This window comes from Zea mays, chromosome 1 (genome assembly GCF_902167145.1).
Source record: "Zea mays cultivar B73 chromosome 1, Zm-B73-REFERENCE-NAM-5.0, whole genome shotgun sequence".
NCBI classification, from domain to species: Eukaryota; Viridiplantae; Streptophyta; class Magnoliopsida; order Poales; family Poaceae; genus Zea; species Zea mays.
The window spans coordinates 34,165,422-34,176,259 of record NC_050096.1 but is presented as its reverse complement, the minus strand read 5'-3'; the positions used below and the strand labels follow the sequence as shown (position 1 = coordinate 34,176,259).

Below are 10,838 nucleotides of genomic sequence, written 5' to 3'. Positions count from 1 at the left end.
CTATCCACATGGATTGTTTGGGGGCTACATCTAGCACATGCGCTTACGCACACCTGAGATTTCGGTCATCAATAAGAGTTGAGCAAAAATGGACTCACACTCAGCGCGTGATGACCATCATAGGAAGGGTCCACCCCTAAACCGCTTGAGTACCGAATAAACCCCCCAAGCAATCCACGTGGATTGCTCGAGGGCTACATCTAGCAGATGTGCTTGCGTGAACCCAATATTTCAGTCATCAATAAGAGCCGAGCAAACAAGGACTCACACTCAGTTTGTGATGACCATCGCAGGAAGGGTCCGCCCCAAAACTGCGCGAATACCGAGTGAACCCCAAGCAATCAACATGGATTACTCAGGGGCACAGAGGATACATCTAGCAGATGTGCTTGCGCGCACCCGAGAATTTGGTCCTCAACGAAAGCCTCTATGCAACTCAAAGGTGTTACATAAAGGCTCGGGGGCTGCTATCAAATACTCGGGAACCAGGTACCTGAAAAAGGCCCATGGCCTCTTTAAAAACAATCCACTTGTCGAGCAAGTCTTTGTCGAGCGACTCTATGAGGTGGACCGGCTGACCAACTTCGCCGACCAACTCTCCCGACCAACTTCGCCGACCAACTCTCCGCCGAGCAACTTTTCGCCGACCAACTCCGCTGACCAACTCAAGGTCGATCAACCCGGCAAGGCAGAGATCTGAGTCCAACGCTATTGACCCGCGTCAACTACGACAGGATGCGTCACCATCAAGCCACATCTGAACATATGCACAACACGTCGAATGGGCGCCAGGAGGATCAACACAACAGTATGACCCCACAAACGGTCTCAAGGGTATCCCCACTGCCTTATGGGGTCAGTTAAACCCAGTCAGGGAGGGCCTCGGCACTAGGGTCTCTATAGTGACCCGTACATCGGAAGGATGGGATAGCTAGGGAAGAAAATAGTTTCGGAGTTTTTTGGTATTCCGGAAACCGATTTTGAAATTTTTCGATCGGATTCACCGGTAACGGTATTTTTCGAAAACAAAATCGATTTTTGAAATTTTCTATCGGAATCGATATCAGAATCGGCGTGGTGTTTTAACGACCATTTCCTTCGGTTACCAGTTTTTGTCGGAAATTACCGGATTTGTGTCTCGGAATTTTCCGAAATTCTGTCTCGGATTTTTTCGGAATTGTGTCTTGGATTTTTTTGGAATTTTCAAGCATATGATTTTTTGCATCGCTTGTACGTCTTCGGATAATGATTAGTTATTTTTGTATTTTTTATGCATTAAGATTTTTTGGGATAGATGGTGTTGGAAGGCAGTTGGGATTAACGATTTGGTCTCTCGAACGAATCCACCCTTTTCTATGCACATGTTATGTATTCGTAATATATAATGATAGAGAGCCGATAGTCTACCTTTTCCACACTAGATCCTAGGGTTTTCCTGTGAGGCTGTGAAAAAACTCTTTATGTGAGGAAAAATATTTCATGAGTAAATATGCCATATCAGCTAGATCGAGTGGATATTGTGAATTGTGAACTTTGAGTCTGTGAACTTTGTGATCTTTATCAACTTGTTATATTGTGAACTTGTTATATTATGAACTTGTGATCATTGTGAACTTTTTATGTTATATATTTGTGATCCTTGTGAACTTGTTATATTGTGAATTTGTTATATCATGAATTGTGAACTTGTGGTCTTTGTGATCTTTTGTCAACTTTGTTGTATTGTGAAGTTTGATATGTTTACCGTCCGTATTTTAGATTTCGACCGTTACCGGTGTATTTTCGCACCAAACTTTCGTTTCCGATGTTTCTGAAATACCGATATCGTTTCCGTTTCTATAGTTACCGTTTTCGATTTTGTTTCCGATAAAAAAATACGAAAACGGTATTAGTTTTAGTGTTTATCGACCGTTTTCGACCATTTTCATCCCTAGGGACAGCGTGCGCATACCGAGTGGACACCTACGCACGCTGACAGGTGACGAAGGGCTCGTGACGACTGGAGAAGCCACACCACGTACGGCTGCGCCGTGAGACCGATCTGAGGAACCGACCGTGCACCATTACGAGTACGTCAGCAATAAACTCGTTATAGGAGTCAGGGGACAGGCGATGTCATACCGAGAGTACGGCTACACGCGACCCTACGAAGGGCCCGCCACGCCAACCCGGGGAGTCGATCTCTCTCTAATAGAATACAAGTCCCACTGTAACTTCCTACCCTTGAGATATAAAAGGGCATTGCCCCCTTCCTAGACAAGCACACCAGTTGTAACATGCTCTAGAGTAATACTACGATCAGCACTACACTAGAGTAGGGAGCAAGCCTGGACCAGTATAAACCCTTTGCCTCACACCCTCTCTCCGAATCTCTTTGATTTACCATTCGGAGTGAGTCCGCACTAGCATCATCACCGAACACAAATTTTGTTTTCCCCCAGTTTTCGGAACCACAACAACTTTGATGGTCCACGGTGAAGTTATTCCTTGATAGATCCACATGAATTCAAGATTTAGATTCATTTCTTAGTGATAGAGTTATATTAAAGAGACCATATATTTCTACAAATAACATATTATTTGGCTCATTACCATGCAGCAAAAGTTCAAGATCTGCAACTTATAATGTATTATTTGGCTCATTCCCTGCATCAAAAGCACATCACGTGACAATTCCAGCAACAAAGTGCAGCATGTTTCATTTAAGTATCTCCCATGATCCAAATAGGTCATTACTGTATTGATGAACAGGCGATGGCTATAGATGCCTAGATGGCGCCGTTCTGATAGCAGTTCGAACTGGCGAACTGACAACCCGGTGGATCAGTAATTCAGTATGGTCCTAGCCCGTGACTCCGCGAGCAGTGATGAACTGGTCAAATCCGATGCCCATGACCTGGTGCAGTGGAGCCTCATATACTCAGAACTTTTCAGCCATGCCCCATGCTCATTGATACCGTGTGACGCACGCTCTCGTCACTGCATAACTCGGCTCCCAGTGAACGCCAAAAACATGTCAAATGTTAAGCTAGTCACACAATGACGCCCTTCAAAGAGCGTCACTAAAGTTTGGTAATAATTGTTTGCAGATGAACCCTCAGTTACACTTGAAACCATCCGATGTTCTGATCAAGTTCAGGATCAGGACAAGTGGTGTGTATAGATTGTGCTAGGACCAAAGCAGTGTTTCCCGTTAGAGGCCAGTTACTAATAGATAAGGATGAATTCGGATGTCGGGAGACCCAAATTATTCGTATTCGGATAAAATGCTAATATGAATATCCGTATTCGTATTCGATTTTAATATGGATGTTAAATAAACATATCCGAATTCATTTTTTCTCTATCCGGTTTAAGATTCGTATTCGACGAACAAAACCGTGAAATATCCGATACTATTCGTATCCGAAAGAAAAAAAATCAATAAAATCAATTTAAACTTACTTTAATTACTAATTACTAATTACAAGTAATTTTAAACATTAAATAATATACTAAAAACTGAAGTACACCATTTAAAATGTTAAAAATATTTATATCATAAATAAATGACGGTGTTAATCTTACATTATTAATGATATACAATGATAAATTTTAATTAATATTAAAAAGTATAATTTTGAATACATTAGATTATTAGAGTTTTAGCGTCCAAAATACAAATATACTTAGGGCTTGTTTGGTTATTGATATTACATGTGTATTGGAGTGTATTGGGTGGGATTGAGATAAATTTTGACTTATTATGGATTTAAACCGGCTCAATCCTACCCAATACATGTGGATTATCACCAAAACGAACAAGCCCTTAATAAACAAAAAGATTATAATTAAAGTCCAAAATATAAATGTACCATGTACAAATAATTTATTTAAAAATATGATATTCAACTAAATAATGTATATGTACTATTGTTCATAATTTGCTTGTAATATGATTTTTATCAACTATAAATCCATCGATAAAACAAATTAATACTTGTTATGATGCTATGTTCCAAATCAAGTAAGTATTCGAATGTAAATCCGAATTCGAACTATCCGTTTTGTATTCGTATCCGATAGTATTCGTATTCGGATTAAAATATGGTAAATAGTGACGTTCGGATCTGTTTCCATGAGTATCCGATCCGAATCCATCCCTACTAATAGACGAAACAAAAACTGGAGATGCCTACGAAACTTAGCTATATCTTCTTCACCAAGATGCCTTCAGCAAGTCTGACCCTTGTTTTTCGTCGGTCTCTGTACACCACTGCTGTAAGGATCAGCCGAATGCTTTTGCTACCCCGAGAACAAGCTGACCAAATGACACTTGTCAGAGACTCAGTTACATCTCAATTAACTTTCAAACAAACAACAAAGAGATACTAGAGAATAAAAAAAAACAGTAGTTACCCCTCTAAACTATTGCCAATGCCCACCGCGGAATGGCACAAAACAGAAAGACGGGTCTGTGCAAGATACCTTGCATCAATCCCAGCTAGTTCTGTTCCGTCTAAATTCCTTCTTCTGTGAAAGCACCTTCTTATTCTGAAGTCTCTTCCTTTCAGCAACTGCAGCACTGTAATCACCAACGCAACAACAAATTTACCACTGTGATTTGCCCAAAAAATGGAACGTTTGATCTTTGCAATCAAGAAACATCACATAGCGAATTTTGAGTAAGAGTGGGACAGTAAAGATTTAGCCATTACAACAACAGAAGATTTATATGATCTCCTGAAGAAACAACCCAAACGTTCTGAGCAATAAATTACTAGCAATTGCAATGCCATTCTTAACTGCAACTAACAAGAATACAGAAGCTTTTCTACACATTTTGTGCATTTAACCTTGGAAAATGCAATACTGAAGCACTTCAAAGTAAATCCATGAAATATATGAAAGATATGATCGTCTCCTCAATAAGTTGTGGCAATGCAGAAGTACAGGAACTTTAGAGCATCAGAAGTTGAAGAAAATCATATACTGTGTGTCTGTGTCACTTGAATTCACTTCAGGATTAGATATTATTGAGCACTTTGGTGCAGTTTATGCCATACAATTACTAATTGAAACATGAATTAGAAGGAAATAACTAGTGAAATAAACAGCTTACATTTTTTCAATCTTTTTCTTTTGGTCTTCTGTTGGGGGTGGAGGAACATATGATGCAGCATCAATGATTGCCTGTTCAGGGCAAATTGTGGAGTAATGTAAGTGGTCTAGCCCTAGAAAATGAAACTGAATTGAAGAAGCATACCTGTATTTTCTGCAATGCATCTTCAATATTGCCCCTAAGATGGTAAATCAAATCAGTTGCAATAAAAAAAGACTAGAAGGATAATAGAACAATAATTACTTCTGTGTTCTAGTTTTTGTAGAAGATATAACAAGCTCTCCATCTTTATTTATCCTATTCTTCTCCTGTGCACATAGAGAAGGCAAAATGTAAACAATCTGTTCACATGATTAAGAAAAGATATATGAAAGGAATTAATAAAAATACATATAAGACTAGATGATTATAAAAGAGTATCAACAAAATCTTGATGCTACCCAGATTAAAAAAAAACTTGAAGCATGGTATAAACAAATGTAAGAAAACAATAGTTAAATAAGGTCTCTTTTACCGCTTGTAATATCCGTTCCTTGATTCTCTCCCCAAGCCAGTGAGCTTCCTTAACATTGAATCGCATGTCAACCTTTGTGTTAACTGTAAGATGGTAGTGGGGCTTTAGAACAAAGAGGCAAAAATTAAGCCGTGACTTATTTAAGTAATTAACTGATTATTATTCAGAGATTTCTGAGTTCGTTAGGAGAAATCTTGCATGCATTAATATTAGAAAGTTTACTAGTATTATGAATCTTATGCTTAAGAATATAAGTTGGATGTGATCTGTTAACAGGCTGGGGCCTAAATACTATACACTATAGGAAGGCCATGTTTGCAAGGGAGATAACAACCAAGAAGCAATATATCAATGAGCTTTGCCTACCCAAACTAGGTTATGAACAGAAACTCTTCTCAACAGGAGAAACCGTCCACAAGAGGGTGATCAGCCCTTGTTTTGACATATTCATCAGGTTCTATAATAGATTTAATAGCCAAAAGAGTGCAAGCATGTTGTAGTATGGCCCAACAGCAATTATCTAATGAATATTCTTTAAAAAACAATTATCTAATGAATAAGCATGAAAAGAGAGAGAAAAATACATGCTATTGAGTGATTGAGTACTGAAAAATCGTGGCACTCACTAAATTCTGAATGCAGAAACAGCAGGAAGAGAAAATACAAATGTAAATAAATACCAATGCAATGATGAGAAACTGACGCAGATGGTCTATATGGAATGACAAAAAGGAGAATGTGGGAAAACAATGAAACCTTTGTTAACATTCTGACCACCAGGACCACCACTTCTTGCAAAATTAACAGTAACATGATCTGCAGTAAATGGAATTAGAATAAACTTTAGCAAATCAAGCACTAAATAAACATGGTAATCAAGTTTCAAAAATCATTTCATAACACTGGAAAATATATCGTTGCACCCAAAATTTATCGAAAGCGAAACCAACCATAAGTTCTATTTACATGGATATTTTTGTCTTCTAGATCATCTATAAACATTGCAGTTGATAGGCATACCAAATCTACTCAGGTTCACAGAAAGATCACTCAATCATCTTGTGTTGCACCTTGCACTTGCACGGATAACATCTTCAACAATGTGTGACAAGAAAATGCATTCTCAATTGTAACTAACCCAGAACATTGCAGGAGATGTCATGTCTATATTGTTTGAGACATCGATTTATGAGCCAAAATTAATAATCACCTCAACCATCCTCACGCTCTCCATGTTCTCACTTGTACTATATTTTTTTGGAATTCTCCATTTCCATTATTGTAATAACGGAAAGACAAGCAGTCTGATAACCAGGAACAGAAGGGAGAAAACAGAGGACTAACCAACTTAATTTAAGCAACTAGCCTAGCATTATAACCCATGCAAACACAGTTTACAGAGTACAGCGTCCAGGACAAAAGCAGCTACAAGCTGCATGGACAGTTCAACGCTTCTGAACATAATATGATAAACGTCATTGCAAACAGCCAGTTTCATGACTTCATGAGGTAATATGTAACCTATCTGCTTTTATATGGTTCGTTAATTTGCACTCTACAGCACCAACAGTTTCTAATCAAAGAATGGCACGCTGACAAAAGACCATATCAATCATGTCCACAGTTTGCTCTAAACGTGAAATGAAGTTACCAAGGAATTAACGAATTAGTAGAAGATACATTTAAACCGCACATACAACTCCTTGGTGCCAGCCATTCCGGTCAAACGAAATTACCACATACGCACATCAATTGGTATGCAAATAGGATTTCTACAGGCTTGAGCAGACTCAGTGCAAGCCCTTCAACAGTTTGCACATACAGTGCCCCTTGTGATCATAAGTATTAACGTTTCTTGACAGTCAACTGTGGTACATAAGCTGCAAACTATACCGGTTTGATGCTAGAGTGCGACATTGCCATTCAGAAATCAATAAGGGTTTTGGGACCGATTGGAAGGCAGAACGAGGATTCAGGCCAGCTGTAGTTAATTACCCAGGGTGATCTTGGGGGCAGGGTCCGAACCCGCCGACGCGGCGCGCTCCTCGGCGTTCCGCAGCACCTGCTGCGTCAGAGCCAGCCGAGCCGACACCTTCTTTCCACCGGCGTCGCCGGCCCCGGCCGCCGAGCATCGGAGGCGTATAAGCCCGGTGCGGCCAACGGCCAGGTTCAGACCCAGGCTCGGGGCAGGACACCGAGGGGACTGGAACAGGAGGCAGGAAGGATGGCGGAAACCGAACCGCAGGAGGCTGCTGCCCCGCATGGCGGTCGCCATTTGGGAGGAAGGCGACTAGCGAGCGGCGGAACTAGAGAGCTCGGCCGCACGGCGAACGGGTGAAGGCGAAGCGAAAGCAGGAAGCAACAGCAACCAATCGCTTGGGCTTTTCCTGTAGTTTAGTTTGTTTTTTGCTGGGTGGGCTGACTTGAGATATAGCCCATCTGGAGGACTTCTGCTAGTTGGTCCAAACTTTCTGGTGTTGATTTACCACCTCTGTAGACCATTTCCCTAAAAACACAAATCATTAGCTCATGGCAAGAAAATCCAACTAAATTAGCTGCAGAACTCATAGGATTTATTATATTTTTATAAAAAACAATACTACTGCTACCTCTGTATAAGTTATGCACACAACAATTTCTTATATGCCAAGTTTTTCGGTAAAACCGGTTATTAAGAAGAGAAGAAATAGACTAGCGTGGCTAAAGAAAATTGGACAGCCAAAAGGCCGAAGACACGTGTCTGACGGTTAAGATAGTTGGAGGGTCCAATCAATCTATTCCATTGGGATCTGCGATGTGAAAGTTTCGAGCTTCCAAGGTTGGTCATGTCATGATTCTCATGCCGCACTTTGCAGCTTCGGCCAAACAAAGAAACTGTTAAGTGGTACTCAAACTTTACATAATAAAAAATTAACAGAAACTGTTCGTGATTAATAATTCACCCATATTCACACAAGCAGAAGCAGTAAATGCCTAAACGCAGATCATCATGTTTTTTTAGCGAACAAGTAAAATCCCCGTGTTCTTTCTACCTGTGCAAGGGCAACATTTTACCCTACTTCACTGCTCTACAGCTATCAACCACATCTGTAGCACTCCCATTAATGTCACTACAGCTACTCCCCAACCCCACGCTGCCGTTGGCGCTGCTCCCGCCATCTCTGTGGCCGTCTGTGCGGGCGTTACTGCTGGTGTAGAAGCAGACGACCCTGCATTTCACCACGCCCGCGCCGGCCAGGTAGACGTGGAACCCTGGCGCCATCATCATCTTCACGCTGGCCGGTTCCAGCGTCCCCGCCCGGCTGGCCGCGGCGTCCTCCATGAACCGCGGGTCGAAGCGCGCGCCTCGCTCGGCGCGCACAACGGGGAGCGGCGGGTGGACGGAGCGCGCCAGGAGGCGGACGCCCCACACGCCCTTGGCGGCGAGGAAGAAGGCCTGCAGCAGCGGCTCAGGCCACGGCCGCGCGCGCGCCCAGCCGAGCGAGGACACCACCTCGCTCATCTTGGCGTCGCAGAAGCGGCTGAGCCCCTCGCTGTAGTGCTTGGTGCCGTGGAGGAGGACCTCCTCCCACGTGAGCACCGCGACGGCGTGGTACGCCGCGAGGTTGGCCTGGCACCGGCCCGCGGGGTCCGTGGTGTGGGCGTCGGCGTCGGTGTCCAGCTCGAAGTCGGCGTGGAACGCGCGGTTGAGGAAGCTCTCGAGGCTCGGGCCGGGGCTGGAGGGGCTGCGGAGGTGGGCGGACAGCGCGCGCGCGAGGTTCCGCACGGCGGCGCGGGCGGTCGAGACGGCGCGGAGGAAGGAGTCGACGGGGAAGGCGGCCGCGGGGGTCGGGAGCACGCGCGCCTCGAGGCGCGCGAGCTTGTGCTCCAGCTCGGCGAGGGAGTGCTTCAGGCGCGTGGTCTCCTCCAGCGCCTCGTCCCGCGTGCGCGTGGCCGCGGCGAGCCTGCGGGAGAGGTCGGCCGCGGCGAGGCGCCACTGCTCGCCGTCCCCCGCGTCGGCGCCTGCCGAGGCCGGCGTGGCCGACGGCGACGAGCGCGGGGTGGAGCGGCGGGTGAGGGAGACGAACAGCGAGCGGATGACGGCGCCGGGCGACGCCGGCGCGAGGGCGCGCTGCTTGAAGCGGCAGTCGGAGAAGGACACCGCCGCGACGTACGCCGCCGGTCCGGCGGCGTCCTTGGCCCCGCGGGGTGTTGTCTTGTTGCTGGCGCCGCCGTGACCGTGGTGGAGCGGTGTTGGGACGTGCGCGTACTTCTTGTCGGCCTTCTCCGGCGCCGCCTTGGTGCCGCCTCGCTGCTGCTTCGGCTCGGAGGCCTGACGGCGCACCATTGTGCAGTGAACGACTCGTATACTCAGCCACGGCAGAACCGCGGTAACAGAGGAGAGGAGGCAGGAGGAAGGAGGGAGGGAGGCACACTTACACCGGTGGGCAAGGGAGGGGAAGGAGACGAGACCATGGCCACCGCGAAGCGAGTGGAACGCTACCTCCTGCGTGATACGTACAGCTCTGCGATGCTCCTCTTTTGATTGGGATCTGACTGACGGGAGGTAGTGGTAGTGGAGCGGGCGCCCGTCCCCGTGTGCCTTGTGGTGGTGGCCGGTGGGCGGTGGCGACGTCGCGATAGCGCTGCGGCCTATGGGGCGCTTGCAGTTGCAGTGCTCCCTCGTCCGCGTTTGACGTCGTTTTTTTGGGGGGTTCGGCTTCACGGGGTCGAGATGAGGGGATGGACCGCGGCGCGGTGCTTGAATGCCGCTCAGGTCGGGTCGTTGGTGCGTGGTTAATGCCCTGCTCCAGCCTTCCTCTCCTCTCCTCTTCCTCCTCCTGAACGGAGGAATCTTGTTTAGCATCTCAAAGTACTGTCTCCATGTAGAGCCAGAGTAATCTGGATCTCCAATTCTCCTGCGTTCCTGGAGGGCATCAGCAGAAGCAAACGAAGAACGCTATTGCTGCTGCGTCCGCTTCCTGCTCCCCCGTACCGTCTGTCGAGACACGAGTACTCGAAGCACATAGTACGTGCTACAGGAGCATATGCTGCTACGTACTCCCTTTACGGATCATGATCGTGTCTATGTCGTCTATCATGCGAGATGTAGTACGTGGATCGGTGAGTAACGAAACGAAGCGCAAGAGAAGAAAAGCCAAGCGCCAACACTTGCCAACAGGAGTCCGGGTCCGGATCCGGAGCTCGATCTGGACCTCGCTCGAATGAATTCGGAGCGGAGCG

The 10,838-nt window shown here is 45.4% G+C and overlaps 2 protein-coding genes across 4 annotated transcripts; both read right to left on the bottom strand.

Annotated features, from left to right (window-relative positions):
* Positions 1-3,944: 3,944 nt before the first annotated feature.
* Positions 3,945-7,989, bottom strand: LOC100282262 (uncharacterized). 2 transcript variants are annotated; one of them, NR_158761.1, is made up of 8 exons: positions 7,611-7,989; positions 6,372-6,431; positions 5,616-5,698; positions 5,345-5,409; positions 5,246-5,279; positions 5,102-5,172; positions 4,399-4,564; positions 3,945-4,300 (listed from the first exon to the last, which is right to left on the bottom strand). NR_158761.1 is itself a non-coding variant. In NM_001366186.1 (8 exons), the coding sequence occupies exons 1-7, from the start codon at positions 7,888-7,890 to the stop codon at positions 4,474-4,476; spliced, it is 684 nt and encodes a 227-aa protein (NP_001353115.1). In that variant the 5' UTR covers positions 7,891-7,927; the 3' UTR covers positions 3,993-4,300; positions 4,468-4,473. The 2 variants fall into 2 exon arrangements, 1 of the variants encoding a protein (NP_001353115.1); NM_001366186.1 differs by having other exon boundaries at positions 3,993-4,300; positions 4,468-4,564; positions 7,611-7,927.
* Positions 7,990-8,477: 488 nt separating this feature from the next.
* LOC100277561 (uncharacterized) lies at positions 8,478-10,290 on the bottom strand. Of its 2 annotated transcripts, NM_001367859.1 has the most exons (2): positions 10,035-10,290; positions 8,478-9,927 (listed from the first exon to the last, which is right to left on the bottom strand). In NM_001367859.1, exons 1-2 carry the CDS (start codon positions 10,068-10,070, stop codon positions 8,671-8,673), a joined length of 1,293 nt encoding a protein of 430 aa, NP_001354788.1. In that variant the 5' UTR covers positions 10,071-10,290; the 3' UTR covers positions 8,478-8,670. The 2 variants fall into 2 exon arrangements, with proteins under 2 accessions (NP_001354788.1, NP_001144557.1); NM_001151085.2 differs by having other exon boundaries at positions 8,587-10,286.
* Between the last annotated feature and the right edge of the window lie 548 nt (positions 10,291-10,838).